The sequence below is a fragment of the Chiloscyllium plagiosum genome, chromosome 42 (genome assembly GCF_004010195.1).
Source record: "Chiloscyllium plagiosum isolate BGI_BamShark_2017 chromosome 42, ASM401019v2, whole genome shotgun sequence".
In the NCBI taxonomy this organism is placed as follows: domain Eukaryota; kingdom Metazoa; phylum Chordata; class Chondrichthyes; order Orectolobiformes; family Hemiscylliidae; genus Chiloscyllium; species Chiloscyllium plagiosum.
Genome location: NC_057751.1, coordinates 9,554,412 through 9,580,680, shown reverse-complemented (window position 1 = coordinate 9,580,680; position 26,269 = coordinate 9,554,412). Strand labels below are relative to the sequence as shown.

General features: G+C 40.4%; 2 protein-coding genes across 2 annotated transcripts in view; one reads left to right on the top strand and one right to left on the bottom strand.

Moving 5' to 3' along the window:
- LOC122543083 (cytosolic purine 5'-nucleotidase-like) overlaps positions 1 to 26,269 on the top strand; it is a 126,646-nt gene that overhangs the window by 7,473 nt on the left and 92,904 nt on the right. The window contains exon 2 of the mRNA XM_043681326.1: positions 2,050 to 2,182. The gene's annotated coding sequence lies outside the window, so the exon portion shown is untranslated. The remainder of the gene's footprint in view (positions 1 to 2,049; positions 2,183 to 26,269) is intronic.
- LOC122543082 (sodium-dependent phosphate transporter 1-like) overlaps positions 15,476 to 26,269 on the bottom strand; it is an 18,091-nt gene continuing 7,297 nt past the window's right edge. The window contains exons 5-11 of the mRNA XM_043681316.1: positions 23,893 to 23,989; positions 23,019 to 23,138; positions 21,573 to 21,869; positions 19,226 to 19,790; positions 17,510 to 17,695; positions 16,563 to 16,647; positions 15,476 to 16,212 (exon numbers count right to left, since the gene is read on the bottom strand). Coding sequence (XP_043537251.1) covers positions 16,048 to 16,212; positions 16,563 to 16,647; positions 17,510 to 17,695; positions 19,226 to 19,790; positions 21,573 to 21,869; positions 23,019 to 23,138; positions 23,893 to 23,989 — 1,515 coding nt within the window. The 3' untranslated portion in view covers positions 15,476 to 16,047. The remainder of the gene's footprint in view (positions 16,213 to 16,562; positions 16,648 to 17,509; positions 17,696 to 19,225; positions 19,791 to 21,572; positions 21,870 to 23,018; positions 23,139 to 23,892; positions 23,990 to 26,269) is intronic.

Below are 26,269 nucleotides of genomic sequence, written 5' to 3'. Positions count from 1 at the left end.
GAACCCCAGGCTCAGAAACCTTACCCCACAGCCATCTTACCGGAAGAATGATGCAAAATATCTGTATGACTTCTCTGCTGTTTCCTTGTTCTCCAAAACCGATTCCCCACATTCATTTATGAAGTTAAAAATCACATAACACCAGGTTATAGTCCTACAGGTTTATTTGGAAGCACTAGCTTTTGGAGCACTGCTCCTTCATCAGGTGGTTGTGGAGCATAAGATTATAAGACACAGAATTTATAGCAAAAAGTTTACAGTGTGATGTAACTGAAATTATACATTGAAAAAGACCAGGATTGTTTGTTAAAGTCTCTCATCTTTGAGAAAGAACATGTTGGTTTCAGTTCTTTTATACATAAATTGCAGAACTCTTTTTAAAGTTACATTCTCAAGTGAACTTTAACAATTGGTGTCATATCGGCCCAGATAATGCATTTAAGGTGTGAGGTGCCCAGTGTGAGACTGTGTGTGCCACAATGTTTAGACTGAATCTAATCTAAAAAACAGATTTACAGAATCTTACATGGATTCATGCAGTTTTTGAGCAAAGTATTCTGCAAATACAAATACACCCCTCAAAGGTATATGTGTGTGTTTGCATGTGAGTGTGTGCATGGGGTGGGGGGAGGGTGCGGTTATGAGTGTCTGTGAGAGAGTGTCTGTACGTGTGTGGGTGTGAGTGTAAAGGGGTATAAGTCTGTGAGAGGGTTCATTTGTGAGTGTGCAAGTGGATGTGTGAGCGTATGAGAGACAGCTTGTGTATGAGAGAGGGTCTGTGTGAGTGTATGAGTCTGTAGGAATGTGTGTCTGTGTGTCCGTGTCTGTGAGTGTGCGTCTGTCTGTGAGTATGTGTCTGTCTGTGTGTGTAGTGCAGTGGGGTCACCTGCAGTGTGACATGAACCCAAGATCCCAGTTGAGGTCATCCCCATGGGTACCGAACTTTATAAAGGGACCTATATTCATTTTGACTCCTCTCTTCCTCCTTACATATTTAAAGAAGCTCTTATTATCAGTTTTTATATTCCTCACTAGTTTGTCACCTGCTCCTCAGATGCTGCCTGATCTGCAGTGCTTTTCCAGCACCACTCTGATCTAAACTTACTTTTGCCAATAGGTGTTCAAAGTTTGGGTGAAGATTTGTAGCTCGGGTGCTCGTTGTTGTGGTTCTGTTCGCCGAGCTGGAAATTTTTGTTGCAAACGTTTCGTCCCCTGTCTAGGTGACATCCTCAGTGCTTGGGAGCCTCCTGTGAAGCGCTTCTGTGGTGTTTCCTCCGACATTTATAGTGGCCTGTCCCTGCCGCTCCCGGTTGTCAGTTTCAGCTGTCCGCAGTAGTGGCACTATAGGGCAAGCGAAACAAAGAACAGCCAGGGAATTCCTAGAAGCATGGCACTCATCCACAAACTCCATCAACAAACACATCGACCTGGACCCAATATACCGGCCACTACAGTGGACAGCTGAAACTGACAACTGGAAGTGGCAGAGACAGGCCACTATAAATGCCGGAGGAAACACCACAGAAGCGCTTCACAGGAGGCTCCCAAGCACTGAGGATGTCACAGTGGACAAAATGTTTGCAACAAAAATTTTGCCTATCATAGTTTATTTTGTCTGTCTGTCTTTTTTGTCTCTTTTGGTGGATTCTGAATTTATCCCAGTCTTTGGGGCTGTCAATGACTTTGGCCTGCTTATATGCTTTTTCTTTAAACTGAATACTCTCCTGAACTTCCTTAGTTGGTCATGGTTGGTTTTTCCTTCCCTGAGAATCATTTCTCCTGACTGGAATGTATTTTTGCTGAGAATCATGAATTACCTCCTTCAATATGTGTCAGTGCTTGTTTGCTGTCTATCTGCATGGTTCACCTCAGCTAATTTTATCCTTATTTCATTGTAATTCCTTTAGTTAAGTTAAACACAGTTGTTTCCAGTCCAAATTTATCACTCTGAAACTGAATAATATATTCTGTCATGTTCTGATGACTACTTCCCAGGCAGTCTTTTTATCTCACATAATTTTTTAAGCATGTTTCTTTTTCCATTATTAGATTTAAGACCGCCAGTTTCCTGGTCCATGATGTATTGATATGGAAACTGATCCGATTGAACCCTATGAATGTGCTGTCGTAGCCACCCTTTTTCATTTGATGAACCCAACCAATATGAAGATTAAAGTCAACCGTAAGCACTGCTCTATTCCTTTTACAAACTCTTGTTTGTTGATTTACAGCCTTTCTCCCAGAGCAGCTACTGTTTGGGGGTGTGTATGCTGCTCATTTCAGTATCTTGTCTATGTTTTATCTCCGCCTAAATGCATTCAAAATCATCTGAGCCAAGACCGCATCTCACAGCTGTCCTTGTTTCATCTCTTGTCAGGGTGCTATTCCACCACGTTCTCTATCCCTCCTGTCTCTCCAAAAGATCAAATATCTCTAAATGTTAAGTTCCCACTTTTGATCTCCTTGTAACCATGTTTCCAGAATGGCTATGAAGCATAATAATTTCTCTTGATTTGTACTGTCAGTTTCTGTCCCTTATTATGAACGCTTTGCATATTCAGTTTGTTCCATTTCTAAATTTCCTGACACTTTCATGGTCCTTGGTACAATATGACATTGACACATTCTATCACTTTGTTTTATTTTCTGGTAACAATCAGCCCCATCACCAATCTGCAATCCTAGTTTCTCCTTTACCTTGGATTTTGTAATTTTCCATGTAAGTGGACCCATCCCTCATGGTATGGTTTAAAGCCCTCTCCACAGCTCTGGTTACACAATTCACCAGGAATCTGGTACCAGCATGATTCAGGTAGATCCCATCTCATTGGAACAGCTCCCTCTTTCCACTGTACTGGTGCCCACATTCCAATAATTTGAATTTGTTTCTCCCACACCAATATTTGAGCCATGCATTTACCTTGTAAATGTTGTTGACCCTGTGCTTGTGGCTCATGGAATAATCAGGAGAGTATTACCTCAGTGAACAGATGACCCTGAAGAACTGAGGTGAGGAGGAATTTCTTTAGCCAGAGGATCTGTGAAACTCATTGCTGCAGAAGGCCATGGAGATCAAATCATTGAATGCACTTAAGACGGAGATAGATTCTTTATTAGTGCAGGTTATCGGGGAAAAGCAGTAGAATTGGTTTGGGAAACATATCAGCCACAGTTGAATGGCGGAGCAGACACATTGGGCTAATTCTGCTCCTATAACTTACAGTCTTATGGTCCTTCCCTAACACTGGTGCCAATGTCCCATGAATTTGAACCCATTTTTTTCACACCAATCTTTGAGTCACATGTTTTACTCTTGTTGACCCTGTGCCAATTAGCTCGTGGCCAATGCAGAAATCCAAGATTATCATCAGTTTGATTCTGCTTTTCAATTTCGCAACAAGATGCTCATTCACACAGCAGAACCTTTTCCCTCATTCTACCTATACTGCTGGTCTCCAACCTCAGTGTCTTCGAGTTTCTCATCGTGCTATAACTAATACTGTTACATTTCCCTCTACTTTGATACAATTTCATTTGTTCACATTATTATGAAGTTGAAGGCATGGTCTATACCTTTAAGAGAACTGAATGCTGTTCAGAACTGAGAACTTACAAGAGCAATCTCAGAGAGTACTGGAAAATTGAAAATATGTAACATTTACCTGAGTTGGTTGCTGTTTTCATCAAATTGAATTTAACCAATCAGTTTAAATTTTGCCCCAGGATACTAAAAGCCAATTGAATTTGACTTTATTGTTTTGCTCACATCGAACCAATGAGATGTTCCGATGTTGGGGATATAAAAAAGGCAGGTATTTTGAAAATCAGACAGAGTAGCTGCCATCGAGACAGACCGAAGAAATTAGGACCACTGTCTCTCAAAGGTACCTTTTCATATGAAACATATTCGCAGTAAAAAGAAAGAAGATGACACAGGGAAATCTTCAGCCGGAAGAAGACAGACACTGAAGTTGACAGCTGCTGTATGGTTTTGAAATTAAGTTGATGCAATTTTATTCAGTGTTTTATTGGAACGGTATATTGTTACATAGTTGGAGCAAATAATAAGCAGTTAAGAGAAAGGGGGCTTAGAGTTGTGAATAGTTGTTGTTTAATGCTCATTTTTAGAGTTAAAGAATAAATTGCTTTTATTTTCTTTAAATAGTGGAATTTGGGAGTTCTCTGTCACTCATATTTTAACAGATTATGAGGGAAGGTGAGCTTTTCTGGGTGTTTGGTTAAATTCACTGCTGAGTCATAACAACATGGTTGTAATCAGCATTGCTTCTCAAACATAATCTAGTTCAACATCTGAAGCCATTTCAAGGCCCTTTGCTTGCTGTTTCAAGCATCTTTCTCCTCACAATGTTTTTTTTTCGAAGTCTAATTTTATCCAACAGTCCAATACATTGTCATTTGGACTCCAACTGTTGTTGGGCACTTTTTTCAATCCTTTAATGAGATATTGCTGATATGTCAAGAGCAATCGCACATTGGGAAGGATGTATCAACACTTAATGCAAAGGACTTTTTTGGAATATTTTGAACTACAAATACAACATTTCTCTTACCTTTGCATCTGTAGTTGTTCTTGGAATTTAATATTTTCAAGTATGTTCATTTGCTGTCATGTTTGCTTCTGCATGTTGCCAGTGCAATGAAATACAGGTACACAATCCTTTATCTGAAACACTCTGGACCAGCTGGTTTTTGGAATTAGTAATTTTTTGAATTTCGGAATAAGTTACAGTTCAACGGTGAACTTTTAAAAAATCTTATCAAACAGCAGACTCACTGTAAGTAACAGGCCCGGAAACAGAATTGAGGCCTGCCAGTGCTGGGCCACACCCATACACATCGAGTGGGTGTGGAGTTGGGTTAACTGTTTGCATCTGAAAATGTGTTGTTGGAAAAGTGCAGCAGGTCAGGCAGCATCCAAGGAACAGGAGAATCGACCATTCGGGCATAAGCCCTCCTCCCTACCTTTTATCTTCGCCTACTGGACACACTTTCCTTTAATGGATGCTGCCTGACCTGCTGCGCTTTTCCAGCAACACATTTTCAGCTCTGATCTCCAGCATCTGCAGTCCTCACTTTCTCCTCGAAGATTTTAACTGTTTGCATGCCAAACAACCTTGTTAATGAGATAAACACTTCACAAAAAAACCTTCGGATTTCAAAGCTTTTCGAATTTCAGGATTTTGGATAAAAGGTTGTCAACCTGTACAAGTAAATTCTTGAGATTACTTCATCCATACTTTAGAGTGTTGAATTTTAAGTCCTAAATGGACAATGTTTTATAATTTTTCAACAAAGTAGCAATGGTGGGTAAACTCTTGTCTCCACCCTGTTGACAAAATAGGTTGAATTGCAGTCAGTTTTGTGTTTTGAAAATCAGTAGCGCTCTGAACAACATTGATGACATTTTTTTCAAGCTGTTATACATTTTAACTATTACAGCCAATTGTATATATAATTCTCCCGTCAACTTGGGCTGGGGCTGTACATAAGTTTGGAGATGGCATATTATAGTAAATTCAACAATGTTAATATGTCAGATATTTTGACAGTAAATACAACTCCGATCCCAGTACAAAGTAAATAACTGAACAGGTGGTTACTTTATCCGAGGGTCTCACAATGTGTTTGGTGATCCTATCAAGTAAAGCAGTCACTGTCTGCATATGTATCTATTGAAAGATGAATTTGAGTAGATCGAGGTCAGCCCACAACTTGTCTTGCAATTTGAATGAAACCAAGGAGTATCATTTATAAGTCTATAATTTTGATCTGGTTATCTGTTGTAAAGTCCATATCAGAATGCAACTGAAATTCCTGTAACATGAGCAATCTGTTTTCTCTCGTACAAAATTCCTTTTTCTGATGTTGCAATGCAACGAGTCTAAAGCTACATTTTTTAAGGAATACAAAGAATGCATTCAAGTTCAACCTGAGCAGTATAATGGACCATTCATCTAACAGGAAACCAATGCTCCAATGCAAGTTTATAAATTATTTGAAGTCAGAGTTAGCCACAAATATAATTTTACCAATTATCTATCCCTCGTGGCATGACTGAAGGATGATTCGCAGTTAGTGCAAATCCCTCAAGGGGTCATCCTTGCCCCTGACTCCTTCCCAAGAACTGTAACATTATTAAAAACACTCAGGTTCCATACGTATGTTAACAACACCAAGCTCCATCTCACCATATTTTTTAACCCCTTTACTCTGTTATTGTTGCACTTCTTGCCTGACACCTAGTCCTGAATTTACAGAATTTTTTTTGCAATCAAATGTTGGAAACACTGAAGTGCTATCTTCAGTCCCTGACATGAACTCAGTCTCTTGAGTCATAAACCTCATTGCTGTCCCTGGTGACAGCAAAACTATAATGTTTGCAAATGAGTGTCATATGCTGCCTCATGGACAGTCTTGACCCCTCTCTCCATCAGCACAATGTCACACTGTCTCATAGCTATTCTGGGCACCACGGTGGCACAGTGGTTAGCACTGCTGCCTCACAGTGCCAGAGAGCCGGGTTCATTTCCCGCCTCAGGCGACTGACTGTGTGGAGTTTGCATGTTCTCCCCGTGTCTGCGTGGGTTTCTTCCGGGTGCTCCGGTTTCCTCCCACAGTCCAAAGATGTGCAGGGTCAGGTGAATTGGCCATACTAAATTGCCCGTAGTGTTAGGTAAGGGGTAAATATAGGGGTATGGGTGGGTTTCGCTTCGGCGGGTCGGTGTGGACTTGTTGGGCCGAAGGGCCTGTTTCCACACTGTAATGTAATGTAATCTAATCTACCATTTCGATTTTTGGGAAATCATAGTGTGTCAGGCTGCATCCATGGAGAGAGAGCAAGCTAACGTCTCGAATAAAAGTGAGTCTTCATGTCAGCTCTGAAGTGTCATCCAGAATGGAAACATTAGCTTGCTCTCTCACCATGGATGCTACCTGACATGCTATGAATTCCAGCATTTGTTGTTTTTGGTAGATTCTTGCATCTGCAGTAATTTGCTCCTCCATTCCATTCTTCGTCTCATTCATTGCTTTCACAATAAACTTTGCCTCTTCCTTTTTTATGCTAAGGAAAACAAGCTTCAAAATCTCAAGGTATCAATCCTTCATCTTCTGTTTAACTGCATTTCTTCATCTAATGCCATTTCTTGCGATGTATAGAATATACCCTCCGACTTCCCTCTGGATCATCTGTGCTCAGCAACGAACTTAGCTTTATCTTTTTAGGCTCCATCTTCAATGGATTTTGGGCATGAGTCAACACTGAACTCTTCTTCCACCATCTTTGTTTCTGTGTCCACTTCTTTGCGCAGGAGTCCTCTGCCTGCTGCACAGACCCTATCAGCCATCTACAATACTCACTATTCACCTGGTCCTTTCTGTCTGAACTTGTACCTGCATTCAATCTCTTCAGGGAGAATTGTTGATATGACATCAATACTAAATTGCTCCCTTCTATCACTCATATCTATTTCCCTCTGAAATTGCTGCACTCTGTTCTCTTACATCCAAACCCGACTTGGTTATCAAGCCTGCTGATATAGATGGTTCTGTCATCATGTAGCATACTGACCTCTGTTCTGCAGAGGCTGTGCACCAACACTCCTGAGACTTCATCTTATCTCCCCTGGATCATGACTCCATAACTGAACATCAAACTGTTTATTTCCAGAACTGCCACTGACCTTCTATCCTCTGGAAATCTCACCTCCATATCTTCCAACCCCACAGTCCCAGAATCACGCGCAGCTCACTTCTGCCTCCGTCCCAAAATAGGCAACAGGATTGGTCTTGCAAACTCATCATTTCTTCTTGTCTTGACTTTTTTTTTCTCCTTCGTTCAATCTCTCCCCATTTTCATTCATAATTTTTCTGATGTATTACACTGGTTCCACAATTTGCAGTGTTTTTGCCTTACATGCCTCATAATAATAATGGAATGCTATCTTTTTACATGTATATCCTCCATCTGGATGGTCTGAAGGCTCTCTGTTCTTTTGTGAAGACGCATGCATCATATCCATCCAGCACCACCCTCCTTTGATTGGCTGAGTTCATTCTCACTTTGAACATCTTCCTTGATTCATTTCATTCAGCTTGTCCATGTCAAAAAATGTGGCTATGGTATCGACATGGGTCCCAGTTTGCCTGCCTCTTTAAGAACAGTGTGGTACGTTCTTTATTCTAATCCTCATTGGATCCCAATAACCATTCTTTCTCTGACTCATTGATGATGTCATTGATGCTACTTCAGCTCTCATTCAGAATTGGAAAAAGAATATTTCCTCTGGGTGCTCCGGTTTCCTCCCACAGTCCAAAAATGTACAAGTTAGGTGAATTGGCTGTGCTAAATTGCCCATAGTGTTCAGGGATGTGTAGGCACGGTGTATTAGTCAGGGGAAATGTAGAGTAATAAGGTGGGGGGAGTGGGTCTGGATTGGATACTCTTCGGAGGTTCGGTGTGGACTTGTTGGGCCAAATGACCTGTTTCCACACTGTAGGGATTCTATGATTCTATTCACATTTGCTGACAATTTCCAACAACAGTTCTAAAGAAGAGTAATATTGAAATCAAAATGTTAAATGTTTCTCTCAGCATCCAACACTGCAAGACCTGCTGAGATTTTACAGACAAACAGAAAATTCTGGAATGTTCTCATTTATCTAACTAGGTTAACCTCCTGACTGCATGTTGCCTCCATCACAAAAATCAGCTCCAGAATCAACATAGTGGCTCTTATTAAGAGGGCTATTTGAGTAATAAGTTGAGTAATCTCATTGAACCAAAGAAAATTCTGATGTGCTTGAGATGCTACACATTCAGAGTGTTTCTCCTGGCTGGGGAATCCAGAACACAGCAGCAATCTGATGATAAAGGATATGATCATGTGTGTCTCAGATAAGGAGAAATGTTCACTCAAGCATTGTGAATTCTTGAAATTGTCCATGCACAAGGCTGTGGGTACACCTTGCTCTGAATATATTTGAGGTTGAGATAAATAGTAGTTTACCTTTCAGAAAATTAAGCGATAAAGGAATTGTGTGGTGGAAAGTGCAGTTTTAAGATTGGTCAGGATTGCACTAAAAGGCGCAGGAGTCGAGGGCTTTTTGATGATGCTCGTCAAGTTGCATTTGGTCCTGGTCAAACAGAGTCTCAGTTTAAAAACTCTCACACAGATTGTAAATCTTTCCATGGCTTTGCCTTTTCATTGTCTTCAATCTGATAATCCACAAAGAGTTTTGCACTCCTCAAATTGTTAGCTCTTATGCAACCCCAATTTTAATCACTCTCTTTCATTGATACCTACGCCTTTAAATGCCTGGCAACAAACCTGATATTGCCTGTGTAAATTTTGCACTGAAACTGCAGTCAAAGAGGAATTTTTTTATGTATTGCAAAAACATACCTTCTTCATAAAAATAGCTTTATATATACATAGTCTTTGCACATGAAGATCAAACAAATATTGGAACTTAGCATTCACTGCAGTTCCAAAAAAAGGCATTTCCTACCTACACAGGACTTTATTTAAATACATTGAGACACACAGAGGGTCTGATAACTGAATAAACCACCATTGTACTTCAGCAGAAAGACTTCAGACAGAGGTGTGTCCCTACTGTGCCTTGGCAGCGGCTGCTCCCAGCTTTAGTGCATCCCTCAGCACATAGTCCTGACCTTGGAATGTGCCAGTCTTCCACACTCGGTCCAGGTCAATTCCTGGCTCTGGAAAACCAACAAATTTTGGCCAGACCAAAGAGCATCTTTCACCAAGTTGATGGGCTTCCAGGCACAATCAATGCTTATCTCCGTGTGCGTACCAGGGAGCAGTCTGTGGAGCATTGATCCTGTGTCACTGAGCTGCTCAGGACAAACTTGGACAAAAACACAGCATGTCTCCAGACCTTCTTAGCAAACGCACATTCCAGAAGGAGAAGAGTGACTGTCTACTCACCATAGCCACTTCAAGAGCAGCGTGTGGTGGTGCATAGAGTCTGGGTATGCATGAAGAATCTGATAGGCAATGCACTTCTCATCGTCAGCCAAGCTCTGTCTTGGTGCTTGTTGGAAAGTTCTGGCAATGAGGCATTCTGTCACATGATCTCAAGTCTGCTCAGAGAACCATGCAACAGGATCCACCTTCCTTTTCTTGTAGGGTCTCGAGGACACTACGTGCTGACCACTTTCTGCTGAACTTGTGGTCAAAGGTGTTTTCATTTACAGAGTTTTTCCACAAAGGACAGGCAATACGTATCGGTTCAACTACTTGGAGCGTTCCATGGTGCTGCAGCCAGACCTATCCTTTGCAACACCGGGGACAAGTAGAACATCAGTACATCATGAAATTTGGTGTTTGCATACTGAAGGTCTATACACCCCTTGATGCAGCTGTACACAAAGGTGGCCATTAGGATGAGAGCAATGGGTACATTTCTACCCTCTACTCTAGAGCTTTGACAATGATGCCCCAATGAACAAGGTCCATCTTTGACCTTCAGATGAATTGGAAGATGGTTCTGAGCAATTCTGAGAGTACCTCACACTTGATGACCAGGTTTTTACCTGCAATGGGGATGGAGCAGTGCTCCCACAAGCCCTGGTTTTGCCTCACTTTGATCTACGCACATTGTGCCCCCTCTGAACCATATTCAATGTATGTTCAGGTAATGACCTGATAACGAACAAAGTCAGAACTCTCACATCACCACGTTATAGTCCAACAGGCCTATTTGAAATCACATGCTTTTGGAGCATTGCCTCTTCATCAGGTGAAGTGAAGGAGTTAAAGGATCCGTCGGCCCAGTTCCCAAAGAACACGGCCTTGTTCTTGCAAATTGAAATATTCATATCAATTACTTGAACTCTTTGGTTCTGAATGATGACCGTGTGGAATATGAATGAATAATATTTAAAGTCACTTTTTAGATACATTAAAATCATAGGTTTGAGATTATTTGCCATAGATATATTAAACTTTGTCCTGAACACGTGGTTGAAACAACTACTGCAATGTTGTTGAGTTAAGTTTTGGAGTACAGTTCTTCACTGGGATGTTTCATGATTTGTCTTCCAAATACTGAGTAAAATAAATTGTTCACAAGAGCTCGTGGGATCTTGGACGTGGCTATTTCCATTCCTAACTTCAAAACGAGGCACTTTGGAAAAAGAATCAGATCTAACATAATTCAGATAAATGCATCATTCATGAATAGAAAGCTTTAGAACAAACTTTTTTCTCGAGTTCAGTGGTAAATTTATACAAACTTTGAGTGTGTGGTGCGGACAGATGTATAGTTGTTGAAACTTCACAACCAAATTTGCTGATAATCTAGTCTGTTGTAATACAACATTTACATCATTTTGTCTAACTCATCAATAATAAACTATCAATTTGTGATATATAATTTGATCATTGTCATTTACACCACAAGATCTGTCAAAGTTGGGTGCTGTGTCTTGTGATATTGTTGAGCACTTTCTTATAAGCACAAGGCATCATATGGTTTTATAGGGAGTGTTGTGGCTATGTTTATGTGCTCAATGCAGTATCGAGTTAAAATAGCCTCAGACGGAATTACCAGAATCTTAGCTAAATATTTAATAGTTCTGTCAGACTATTTTTCCATTATCTGTTTTGATCAAGCAATATCACTAAGCAAAGTTCTGCAGATAATAAGGTCATACTTGATATAATGTTGCTCAGCAATGGAGCAGAAGGGGAAGCTATCTATCAAGAGCAACTGCAGTATGTTTATCTTGGTAAACTTTGAGTCCTCAACCTTACTTACCACCGTCCAGTTTGAGTGTCTGGTCTAGTTTTTCACTTTTAATATTGTAATTATTATGAAATACTTTTACTAATGTTTGAGAAATAATGACTCCTGATCGCAATTTCAGGCTAAATGAGAACTGCGGGACAAGGGAAATGGGTACAAAGTTGAAGGTGTTGGAGAAAATAAATTACTGATCAAATACTGACTTATTTAAGAAGCAAGTGGAGATGAAGAAAATCATTGATTAAAGATATTATTGTGAATTGCAGTTTTAATGTTGATGCATTTTTCACATTGACAATTTGTCCAGAAGTGAGAAGTCTGAGCAGTGTTCAGTGAATTTGCTTTTCTATTTGATATTTCCAATTAAGCCATTTTCCATAAACTAATTTGATCACACCATCAATTGTTTCTTCATTTCTGCAAATCTGTTGTCTTTCAGCTTCATGACTTTATTCTCAGTACCAAGCGCCCTGGCAAGCCCCATCAATATTGTTCAATGAGATCACCTCATTCTTGTAAACTCTCTTCATCCCAGCAATCAGTCAGGTGAACAGAAAACAAACGCTGCAGCTGCTGAAAATGTGAAACAACACGAATAGCTGGCGAAATTCTGCAGTCTGTCATTAAAAAGTAGAATCAATTGTTTTGGACAGGGTTTGTGCTGAAGATTAAGGAAAAGGGGGTGGAATTAACACGAGAGAGAGAGAGAGAGAGAGAGAGAGAGAGAGAGAAAAAAAAATAGCAGTTGGGCAGGCTAAGGAATGATGAACTGGGAAGTAATAAAAGCTACTGATGAGCATGAGCAGGTAAAATGGGTTGGCTGTGGTGAAAACAGTTCAATGATGAATAGGATTTGGGAAAAGGAGACAAGATGGTGCTCCAGCTCCAAATTATTGAACTTGGTATGGAGTCCTGGAGGCTGCAGCGTTCCACAGCAGAAAATGAGATGCTGTTCTTTCAACGTGCGCTAAGCTTTGTTGGAGCACTGCTGTAGGCTCTGCACACATTTAGGGCAAGGAACATGGTCGCATGAAATGAGACAGCTCAAAGGTGGGGGTTATTTCTGCAATGTTCAGCAAAAGTCCCTCAGTTTACATTTTATCTCCCCAGCAGAACACCACATTGGGTGCAGTGAATACAGTAGATTAGATTGAGTCAAGTGCAGGTAAATGGGTGCTTCACCTGGAAGGTGTCAAAACAGTTCAATGATGGATAGGGTTTGAGAAAAGGAGACAAGATCTTTCACCTTGTTTGATCCCCTGGGAAGGTGCTGCAGGGTGGGAGGTAGTGGTGGGAGTTTAGGAGTGGACCAAGATGCACCCAGGGGATTAACTGAGTAAATCTTTCCTGATCGACTTACAATGCACATAGAACTCTCCCTTTAATAAAGATCAAAACTGTTCTCAGTACATAATGTCTCACCCTTACCAGGAAGTTGAGACTGGATTTCTGTATTTGTGGACTGCAGTTCCCTTGCACTAAAAGATCAGCACTGCTTTGACCTGAATATATTCTTGCCTGCTCACTTTACACATCATGGTCATGTGTATTCTAATCCCACATATCTGCAGTGCCTCAAAATTTAATTTTTCTTTTAGCATTTCAAAACACATCACATTTTTCTTCTCCTGCACTTGACATAATCCACTAACTTGTTGCATTGGTATTTGCCTTTCACAAGGTGATTAAAGCTCACTGACGGTATTCATTTTAGTGTCCTGCCACTAATGTTACAAATGATTTGTTTCCTTCTTGGCAAAACTATGCTGTTTTCCTAGGAGTATAGGAGCTTCACACATAGGCCAACAGATTGAGACAATCATTAAATTGTAACATGTATCTCCTAAACAGAAGGCCATCAACACCCTTATTCAGCCACATGATAAATCCTTCTCAAAGCATCTGAGTTGCAGTCAGAGAAACTGCAGCACAGAAAGAGGCTCTGCATCTGAACTGGTCAAAACCAAGAACCTACCTAATATGATCACATCTTCCATTACTTGGCTCATAGCCTTTGGTGCCTGAGCATTGCAAGTATACATCTCAATACTTAAATGTTGAGGATTTTTGCTTTTCCCACTCAGACAGAGTTCCTGATTCCCACTACTTTGAGTACAAAAAGAAAATCCTTACATCCCTTGACCAGTAAATGGCATGTTGGTATAGTGGTTAACATTGCTGTCTCAATTGGTGCCATGTGTGTGGCTCTGTCTTGAGTTTCTAAGTTTTACCTGTCTGTGTGGGTTTCCTCAGTCCAAAGATGTGCAGGGCAGGTGGATTGGCCATAATGGTAACAGTCAGCTTCCAGGGACAGTGTGGGGTGGTGAGTGCAGCTGTGGCTGGGATGCCCTTTGAAGAGTCAGAACAGATCTGTTGGGCAGGATGGCCACTATCTGCATTATCAGGCTTCTGATTAACCACCTCATCCTTACATTTAAGGTCGATCCCCACCTCATTGATTCATCTGTTGGGCAATTGTTTTCCTTTGTACTTAGCTCATATTGCTTCTCAAACCTCCTCTGTTCTGTCCAATCTTTCTGCAAAGCTGACGCACTGGCTCAGGCAATACCCTGGTACATCTCCCTTTCAGTCACCTCCCTCATTCTCACTTTGTTTTTACTGATGTTTTATTTTGTCTCTGCAAGGATACTTGCGTCTCAGCTGAAGGCGGCAAGAATTCCTTAAGGCTTGTTAAACCAGTCCTTCTACCTTAATGTTCAGGTGGACATGCACAAAGTCATTCGTGCCTTTGTGCATTTGCCTTTAGTGAGATCGAATTCTCGTTGCAAATGCTCAAATATGTAATCTATTGATTTAACAGATTGTAATTTACCTCCTTTTTCTGCCACTGCTTCTCTGCTAACATTACATGAATTTTAAGATTTGCATCCCAAATGTTCTTTTCTTAACTCAAGGTCAGTTTCACACTAAATCGCTCGACTGATATCTGAACAGGGGTCAAACACTAATTGTCACCGATTACAAGGAAACAGGCTGTGTTACACCAGATAACTTCTTAAAGTCTAATTCAAGGCTACTTATAACCATTTGGGGAGAAAAAGTGAGGACTGCAGATGCTGGAGATCAGAGCTGAAAATGCTGGAGATGCAGATGCTGGAGATCAGAGCATAAGCCCTTCTTCCGGAATCCTGAAGGTTTCCCGAAACGTCGATTCTCCTGTTCCTTGGATGCTGCCTGACCTGCGCTTTTCCAGCAACATACTTATAACCATTTGACCACTCTGGTTGGGGGACTGACAAACGATCGAAGTGTCTGCTTACCTTTCTTGTTTATCTCACCCAAATTCATTTTACACCTAACTCCTCTGAACATCCCTGCCAGATTCAGATCTCTGCTGCAGTCACGACACAACAAAACGTTTGTGACTGCAGTTGAACATTTCACACAATTTATAACCTGTGTATAGCAGTGTCCAAACTACCACCTGGATCCCACTAATCTGAGTATCAATTCTCCAACTGCCTCCAAGACTGAACTTGAACAGCTGGAGTAACCTTAAAAGCAGCATGTTGCACTTAATGTTAATTTAGAAATCTGACCAAGTGTCCACATGGATCATCATTTCCTGTTATCCATGGGCACCTTGTTACCAATACCACTTAACTACCTACTCAACATCAATGACCTCAACTTGGCATCAAACAAAAAGAAAACAAAATCCAAGTCATGCAAGGCGTGCTAACCTTTATTTAACATCTAACTTAAATTACACATGGATGTTTCTCCAGTATGCCAGGTTCAAAATGGAAGACTTAAAGAACTACAAGTTTGAAGTTTCCACTTGATTGCCTCACTCTTTGGTACCTTGATATTGCTTCAAGTGGACATACAAGTGGGTCAGTTACAACTTCAGTGCTTTATGCATACTTATTTCAAGTATCAGATGTCAAAGAAGCTTCTCCAGTTCATAGTTCACAGTATTAAATTGCAGTACGCCTTTTTAATTAAAAACATGCAATTATGAATTTACTATACAAAAAGAAATTGACAATGGTTCTCAAGTTCAAAGTACTTTGCACAAAGTCAAGGACAAAAAAAAGAAACAAAGTCATTTCTACTACACAGTCATGTTGGACTCTATTCAAATGTATACTGATGTCTTGAAGATCGAAGTGATGGCTTTGACTTCCATTTTACAGAACTCAATGACCCGAATGAATTCTCAAAAGAAGCTCATGGGCATAACCACAGCAACACTGCCCTGAATATAGATGGTGCTTAGGCAGTTCTTCAGCACTTTTTTAAGATCACAAACCTGAATAAAGCCATAATGGCAGCACTAATAAGCCCAGAGATTGGGACTGTGACAAACCAAGCCATGAAGATGTTTCTGAAGAGACGCCAGTCAACAGCTTTCTTGGCACGCATCCAGCCAACAGCTACAACAGAGCCAACCTGCACAAGAAAAAGTTTGCAACGACCTTAGATTTACTGATTCAAGTGTTAACACATTATCTTCAATTCTATCTGACCATGACAGCTAAAAACAGTTCCAAGTTTGATTGTGAAGTGCTGGACTGATCATAAAGAATCACAATGGTGCTTGAAAAGCCACAGTAATAATTGTCCATATGTATCACGGTGTAACAATGTGACCTACTCGACTAGTGTTCAAATTTAGCCTAGTTCCGTGCCAAAGCCGTAATTTTGACTGCAAGCTCAGTTTTACATTTTGTATCCATTCTCTCCAGATTGATGCTGCAAATTATGGTATGGGATCATATGGGCTCAATAAAGAAACTTACCTTACAATGTGTTGTACTGACCGGAAGACCAACATTTGAAGCAACCACCACAGTCAAAGCAGAGGCCAATTCAATACTGAAGCCACTGTAGAAAAGTAAATGTAGTTTTAACCTGCTCTCCCCATCCACACAATGAATAACATACATACAGAGGAACCTCGATTCTCCAAAGGACACAGTTGGTTAATCGAATTCCAGATAATTGAATGCTGTATAACCATTTAGCAAGCATCAGGAGCTTGTGATCTTGCTAGATAATCTGATATTCAGATAATTGAATGCTGGATAATCGAGGTTCCTCTCAAATTCAAATTCCTTCTCTTGATCAAACAATGGCACAGCACTTCAATCACAAATGCTGGGATGAAGAATTTAACCAAGTATGTGGTCTCACCTCATCCAAACACAAAAAAAAAATCTGCAGTTAGGTAAATTCCCTCAAAAGGGAGAACAGCACTAATACGAGAACAGATTTTCATCCAAGATTGCTGCCAACAAGGCATTAACTGTCAATGTAAGAGTACTATGAATTTAAATCTGCTCAACAAGAGGCTCCACCTGTGTTCAACCACAGCATTAAATACTCCAAAAACTAATGGGCATTTAACGCTCCGTTTACTCAAAAATACTGATCAATTAGAAGGACATGTCATTACTCACTTACAATTGATGCTACAGTATTCAAAACATATACTGAATTCCTGAAATATGGAGTTTGTGTCACCATCCATCTCAAGTAGTTCAGTAACATCAAACCTACATTATGCAGTACATGTTTGAGCATCTATATTGCACACCAAATTTGTACATCAAGAGACGGAGCAATTTCACTTGACCTGACGTTTAAAAACCATTGATGCAATCTGAGCAGTCATGTCAATAAACTTAACATTCTGTGTACTGCATTGGAAAATAAACAAATATAATTTCAAGACAGGAAAGTTTACCTTGAGGGAGTAATTGGTGTCAGATCCTTGCCCATTGTCTGAATCACTCTCCGGCCCCAGACCCACAGACCAAGACATATACCCACACCTCCATACAGGAGAAGCCAGATTGGAGTTTCCATCTTTGAATTCACATTGCCTGTGTAGTAAACAACCCACAGTGCAACCAAAGGACCAATTGCATTGCTGAAGAACAAAGGAATAGACTTATGAGCTACATGCAAAGAAAACAAGTGTATAACACAGACATTGAGTTCTATTTGACAACTCATCACATTAGTCCTAGCAGGAGAAATTGTAGACCATTAAACATTAGTTCCACGAAGTACAGCCTCCATGTTATTTGACATTGATCCTCTTTTACTCCAAATCCCAGGACACTGTGCACCCATGAAAGTGTCTTCACATTCCATGTTTTTACTCTATCACAGAACCAAGAAGTGAAGCCCTTCAAGCCACCTCTACCATTAAATAGAATCATGGGTCATGTTTTGATGCGATTTGATTCCCTACAGTGTGGAAACAGGCTCTTTGGCCCAACAAGTCCACACCAACCCCACCCCCCAACTAATACACCTAACATGATGGGCAATTTAACATGGCCAATTCACCTGACCTTCACATCTTTGGTGCGTGGGAGGAAACCAGAGCACCCAGAGGAAACCCACACAGACAAAGGGATAATGTTCAAAATCCACACAGGCAGTCATCAGAGGCTGAAATTCAACCTGGGACCTGGTGCTGCGAAGCAGCAGTGCTAACCCCTGAGCCACCATACCACCTGATCTTGTCATATGAACTCCAGGATGTTGTTTTTCGTCTTTGCACCTCTTTCCCTGCCCCTCCACTTGCATAAATCAAACCGCCTTATCAATCAGTAAATCAGTAAGTCTAACAGATCAACTGGAGGGAAACCAAGGTTCTTTTGGGTATCTGTCTGCAGAAATATTTTTCTAAAGCAGCCACTTGTTTTAGTCTCTCCAACAAGACAGAACCTCAGCACGTGAAGTATTTCGATTCAATGACATCTTTTTTCTAAACTAAAAGGTTGCCAGAATTTTGACAGTTTGCACCTGTCCACGTGATCACACAATCCACTATTAACCTTCAGCCCTCCAATTCTCAAGTTACCACTTCAGTATCGTTCAACTCCTCGAGCCCAACAGTAAACCTCTCGATTACAACATCCCGTTCCATGTATGCTTGTGTTGTGACTGGCCTATCCAAGTCTTTCAGTCTGCTTCCAACCATAGTATAGCCCAAGCAACAAGCTGGTCTGATAAGCCAATTTAATGTTCATTGTTGCACCATTATTATAAGGTTTGATGAACTTGAAGACTCAAAAGCTCCAAAACTGCCTTGCCCAACCCTTGTCCTTTTGTACTTAATCATGACACAAACCTTACATTTTCAATTCAGACCATCTATCCCAATGGTTCTCCCACTGAAGCAAACCTAATTACTCTCGTGCAACATTGACAGCCTTTTCTCCTACATTTACAAAAAAAAAAGACTGTATTAACCCAAGTTAACCTGACTGAACCAGCCACAAGGTTCATCCCTTGCTCAGGCCTTAGAGTGGTTTGGCTTTTCATGGGGAAAAGACATGCATGATTTTTGTACAATCACAGTTGTTTCCCACATAAAAGCACAAGACACTGAATGGAAACCTAAAAAACACTGTTGTTGAGTTGTTATAATCCCATCATTACTCACCTGACGTCATTGCCACCATGGGCAAAGGAGCCAAAGCAGGCAGTCAGGATCTGCAAAAACTGAAACAATAATGAAACTTCAGGCTTTTCCTGCTCACTCCATTCCTCCACTGAGCCATCGCTGCACTTGCGATCTCCTAGATCAATTTCAGGCTTCACAGCTCCATCACCAGCACCTGTGTTGCAATCAGCCATGGCATTGCAATAGCTACTGTAACTGTCTTGTCTGATACGTTTTTTCGGTTCCATGCCAGATGCGGTCAGTTTTTCCATTTCTTCAGCCTTTGCTTCTCCTTCTTTGGGCTTGAAAGAATCAAGGGGCATGCCACAGATTGCCATTGTGTAACACGTGTAGCTGTTGTTACGACGAAGCGGCCTGCTGCTTGCTTCATTCGAGTCCCCAGCACAATCGATCATTTTAGCTAAGTGCAACTTGTGGAGAAGTTCTTTGTACAGTCCTGAATCCTTGTGCACAGTATGGTAGTGACCACTATAGCCATTGCTGCTGGTCTGACTTCCAAGAACTTGGTTAAATTGTACATGATTGTTCCCAAATTGCATGGTCCCTAAAACACAAATCATTGAAACATGAGCAATGCTTCCTTCACATATGTCTAAACTTGGGCATTGTGGTACTGTTCCTTCCTGTGGAAGAGGATGCTTGGGTTCAAATCCCACCTGCTCCACTAATATTTAACAACATCCTCAACAGGTTTATGATACAACATGCACATTTGATTTACTGCATCATCTCAGCTCACATTTTGAAACAATTGGCAAGTATTATAAAACAAGTTTGTGGGTAAACAATGCTGTAATTGATTTTAAAATGATTACTCAGAATTTTATTTGTGCCTGATCAGAACATGGAGTCTATGTTTTGTGCATATTCTGCATTCAAACAAACTTATCCATTTGAAAAAGCCATGTGCCCAAGTGCAGTTCCATAATGCAGAAACTGTGTGCCAACAACGCAAGACCGGTTCATCAAAACTCTCAAAGTAAGTGCTTACCAAGAAGGAATTGAAAACTTCTTGGTGGGCCGGGTTGAAATGATCTCAAAAACACCTTTACAAATCCAGTGGTTAAAAAAATTATTGCCACCACACAAAAACTGGTATTTGGTGCATAAATTCACAGTCACATGGATGACAAGTTACATTTCAAAACCCATGTGAGTAGTTAATCAACAGTAAAGAATCACCAACTCAGACTTTTAGAACAGCAAGTAGCATTGTACCGAACCAAACAAAGTTGGTATATGGTTCAAACGTTTGAAAAGTTCTAACATGTTTTGGGCCAGCTGTCAAGCCAATGAACTAAACAGCTTGTGACACCGTGGGTCCCCCCCCCAAATAAAACAATAGAAGCAGCATGAATAGATGGAGTCAGACTCCCACAAAATCAGGGTCTGAATTTAGTTTTCAGTTGTGGGCTTTTAAAGTTGGCTATGGAAACTGCTTCATCTGTGTTGGCTGTAGCAAAAAGTTTCAGTTCTGACAATTTTGTTTTGAAGTATCTTCCTCCCGGACTGAGGAAACATTGCATGAGAGACTAATTTACTCAATTTGCCTTGGCCAAGGGGGTGTTTGTGTGATATTATCTTGGAACCTTTGTTGTGACAAAGCTACTCCTTTAACAAGGTTATGTTGTCCTTTCGCTTTTCTCCCCCCGCGCCCAAAGAGATTGTAAAAGACAGACTCTATAAAGTCTGGAATTGGTTTCAGAATGGTAGTGCTGGATCCAAGAGAAGCAGGTCTATGCTGACCTTCTGTCACTGACTTCTCTCCTAAGGCCCCGCATTTTATTTTATCTCATGTGCCAAGGGATGTTATGGAGAGTGTTGCAATTATTTTCAACAGCATCATATTGGGTTTTTGGACAGGTTAAGGTATTCTGTTCTCCCTTGTTTGTGTTTCATTCTGTAATCATAGAATGAAATTCTGTTGTTTAAAACTACATGGTTTGAGCAGCTGCATCCCTCCTGGAATATCCACTGTGCACCTGCTTAAAACTAGCGAAAGTTCGCATCCTGGCTACTTTCTTGAAATGTTTTGAGGGTGTCTGGCCTGGTCCATAACAGATTATTATACTACTAAACAATTATTCTGTTAAGTTTTCCAATTGCATTGAAGTTATTACAAATTCTTTGTACGAAGTTTTACTGGGGGAAGAAGTGTGTTTTGCTTAAAACCAAGCAGCAGTCCAATCAAATTACATCTGGAACTCAGCACCTTCAAAACAAAAAGCGAAAGGGTCCAGACGAGGTCTTTTATATATTTGAAGGGGGTCTGGTCTGATCCCTAATAGATATCCATTTTTTTGGAAAGATTGATTCAACAGCTTACCATTGATGACGTGATCTATGTTTGTTTCCTTCAGCTCTCCAGTGGATACATGCTCTTTGCTTACATCTTCTGTAGAGTCTCCGATAAAAGCAATTCTTGTATTTGGCTTCTCAAGGTTCTGCTTGGATGGTACAACAACTGAAATCCCATCCGTTAGGGGAGTCTTCATTTCAGATGCTGCATCCGTCAGCAGAGCCTTCAAGTGGGGCTCTTCCACCTCATCTTTGGACACTGAATAGTAATCATCATTTTTCTTATCCATCACAGTGCTATGTCCAGCACAGACTTTCATCTCTCCTGTTGACAGGAAATGTCAAAACACAACAGAAAATCTTCAGACTTCAAAATTAAAGATGGAGACTTCAGCAATCACAACAATAATTTTGGTGTTCCCACTTCAGACCTCATTGAATTTATTTTGTCCAATTGCTCATTAATTTCTTATGGAAAAAAATGTCATACCATCTCGGTGACATACTCAACAATACATCCTTTATTCCATAACTTCAGGCACATAATGAGCAACCCATTAAAATGGTTTGGGAAACAGGCAAGATTGCACAGAAACCAATCTTAACAGTTGAAAGCTTGACACCAGACTACTTTCACTCAAAGTTCCACAATTTGAGTTCCCTCAACCAAGGCATCTCTGCAGTCATACCAGTACTCCATTTGCAATCAATGACCAATCAAACTAAGATTTAAACATTTTCAACAATTCTATTTTCTGTCAGTATTGTGATATTTGTACACAAAGCAACAAGTTAAAATATGCATCTTCCCAAATTCAACAAATTCAAAGTTTGACTTGTCAGTCAACTTCACTTCCAAGCAACTTGCATCCTGCTAGTTTTAACTCAGTGACAATTCAGGGATTGATGAAGACAAGTCGCTATGTTACTTCACTGAAGCCTCAACAAATGCCAATTCCATGTGCACCTCAGTTCCTTCCCTTCAGTGTCAAATACAGGCAAAATCAAATATTCAGTGCTTGGTCAAAAGCAACCAAATTACATCATAGTAACTACAGCGGCCTTCTTCAGCACATTAACCTTAGGTGAACGTATCGACCGTAGTTGCTTAAAAAAAAATTGAAGGCCAACTCTTAAATACGTTTCCCAGCTTCTCAGAGCAAGCAAGGGAGTGAGCACAAAAGTGTGGTGGGAGAAGGGAGGTAAAGACTGTTCACGTCCAGTGCAATCCTTTCTGCAAATAAGCGATAGTGCTGACCACAGCAAAATATTAATGACCATAAAAGAATTATTTTGCTCTTATTAAAATGGAAAATATTAACTCCATTGAACAAACATCAGTTATCTATGCTCTAATACCCCATTTTAATTTATATATTCAGAAACTGAATAAACTAGTGTCCATGATCCTTTATTTCATGTCTTGGCACACTCACCTGAAAGCTCACTGTGGAAGTCTGTAAATTTCACTTACTTTCGATTTTTCTCTTCATTCTGGGACAGACGATGAACCAAATGAAGAGTGCACAGATCAGACCACTCCCCACTGTAATCAGCACGGTACCCCAAAATGGAATTCGATCAAATCCCAATACTAGCAAGAGAAAACACACACTTTACAAAACAAGATAAGCATGTCTACGCAGTATAATCTGAAAGCTTAACAACGGTGCAAGGAAATATTACCAACTCTAGTCAGTAAAAACTTAAGATCTTGTCAACTTGCATGGGCACCAGAAAAAACCTTGGGACTAAAAATAACCAACCCAATCCTATCGTTACTAGCAGACAAAATTATAGTCTTAGCAACATCTGAAGGAAGCCTCCATTTCCAAAAGCCAACACCACAATGGAAATCAGAAACAATTCTGAGGACCATTGCAATTTTCTGTCTCTGTACAAAATTGTCGAAGGAAATTACAAAGCTAGGAAGCTACTAATATGCAAATCCATTCCTGACCCATACTCTTGTAGTTAACTAAAAGTAACTGGAAATGTTACGTTCTCCATTCCAATGGCTTGAAAGCTAACAACCTGATATTACTGCATTGACCCAGTCTTAAAATAGCCATATTTAACAGCATATCAACAGCAAACGCGTCCAATATTCCTCACCGACTACTTTTTAAATTATGACCACAGACTTAAACATCAAATGAAGCAATAATAGTACTTGATTCGAAACACAATTGACAAAGCTTCTAATTCACCCAAGCATGTTGGAGATTCTCTGTAACCAAACCCTTCCTGTTCAACCTTACGGCTGAATACAAGCTGACACACATTTACGCACATGTCCAAATACTCTTAAAAGAAGGAATCTCGAATTTCCATTTGTTGATACTTACGAGGTGCTCCTGTGTACAAGATCGAGAAAAGATTGATCACAATTGTACAGGCATAGAAGACAGGCAGGGCTCGAAGTCCATTTGGCACTGGGTCAGCCTGCAAAATTTCACATCAGCAAAATAAGAAAAAGTTTGTCTTCAAACCAATTTTTCTTCAACTAAAACCTAAAATAAGCAGTCAATCTGGCCAGATTTTTTCTTCCTGATCAGAAGTGGCAACGTTAATGCCGCATACAGCTCCTGGAAACCACTGAAAAGGCCAATAGATGTAAGATCACAATATACAGAAAAAGAATGCAGCCCCTTGCTTCTGCAGTACCATGTAATCATACTTGTTTTCAAAACCACTCTTAAAGCCTGAAACTCCTGACTAACGAAGAACCAGTCAGTCAATCTGTCTTATTCATCATCCACGACATGGCATCCGGTGTCCCTTTGTAGCCATGACTTTGAGATTAACTACCCTCTGGCTGAAGAAATTCCTCATCTCCGTTCTGACAGATCATCCCTTCATTCCGAGGCTGTGCCCTTAGTTCTAGTCTCTCCTTCTCATTGAAGCATCTTCTCCTTATTTAAGCATAGTAAAATACTGAGAGGTCCGGTCACATTCAATCAGATCCTCCCTCATCCTTCTAAACTCCATCAAGTGCAGACCCAGAGTCCTCAATGTCTCTTCACATGACCAGCCCGTCATTCTGAGGCTCCAAATACACTCTGTCCACAGCTTTGTATAGCTTCAGCAGTCTCTCTCCTCTTTTATTTCAAGATGACCAGAATAAATGTGAACATTGCATTTGCCTTCCTAACTGCCAAATGAAGTTTAACCTGTTAAACTTCAAGAGAATCCTGACTGAGGATTCAGAAGTCATTTATGCTTCAAATTTCTTGCCCATTTACCAGCTGGTTTATGTCTGTATTGCTTCTGCAGGACCTCATACTTCCTAAAAAGGTAATCCAGCTGCTGCTATCTGGTCCACTTTCCTTGCTTGTCCAAGTTGTTCTGAAGCCTCCTTGCTTCCTCAACACTACTTACCCCTCCATCGAGCTTTCTGTCATGTGCAAACGGAGCAAAAAATCCCTCCCAACCAGGAATACATGATATGAATATTTGTGGTCCCAAGCTCCACTAGTCACCAGCTGCCATCCCTTACTGCACACTATGCCTTTTGCCAGTTAGTAATCTCTGAACCATGCCTTACACGGTGGGGTCTTATTTAGCAGCCTGTGTGACACCTTGTCAACATCTTGATTGAAATTCAAATAGATCATATATACTGGCTCACTTGGTCGAACATGATTATCTCAAAAGAATTCTAAACAAAAACAATAATATCATTTCACCATCAGCTGGAGAAATATTCAATTTTCATCATCAAATTCCCCCCAATGAAGGATGTAGACAACCTGGAAGCTACATTGCAATGATACATCAATGTAAACACTAGGGCAATTAACAGTTTTAGCACATGATATCAGAGTGAAAAAGGAGCAGAATTCCTCACGGTTAACGAACTGGAGATGGTCACAACAAGAGAAGGAGAGGAGCCATGTTCTTGCAACTAAGTAATTGCAGAACCCTTGCTGTAATTCCAAGTTAGGCTGCTGATTACTGCAAATGTAACCTATAAATAGTTTCTTCATTTAAACCAGAAATAACATCTCAGCTGATCCAATTCGAACATCTAAGATGATAGAGCTTCAGAGGAACCATCATCCTTGACTAATGGTAACAAAAGTTGCATATCGAAATATGCAACAAACTCTCCTCCAAAGCTGTAACAGACCAAAACACGATCAACAGCCAATTTGAGCCTCTTATCTAGTCTGGTGATCAAGTTCTGTTGCAGCAACTCTGCCACTGAAGTTAATATCAAAATACTAACAGTCTTCTTTCTGTTTCAAGACCAAAGTGCAAATGATTTTTGAACAAAATCATAAAACTTCATTCCAAAACTATGAATCAGAATGGAGGGTCACAAACAAAAGAAATGCGCAAGCAGCATCACAATAGATTGCTCATAAACTGTGAAATTGGTGTTTTTGCTTGAAAGAAAGCGTTTGACAATGGGAGCAAGATACTACTATCAACACAATCTGTTAATCACGATTTTGTCATGTAATAGATCATCCTATATCTTGGTGACCTTGTTGAATACGGCAACATTAAAACTCACCATGGACACCTGGCATTATAAGACTAAGTAAAAACAATGACTGCAGATGCTGGAAACCAGATTCTGGATTAGAGTGGTGCTGGAAAAAGCACAGCAGTTCAGGCAGTATCCGAGGAGAAGGAAAATCAGCGTTTTGGGCAAAAGCCCTTCATCAGGAATACAGGCAGAGTGCCTGCAGGGTGGAGAGATAAATGAGAGGTGGG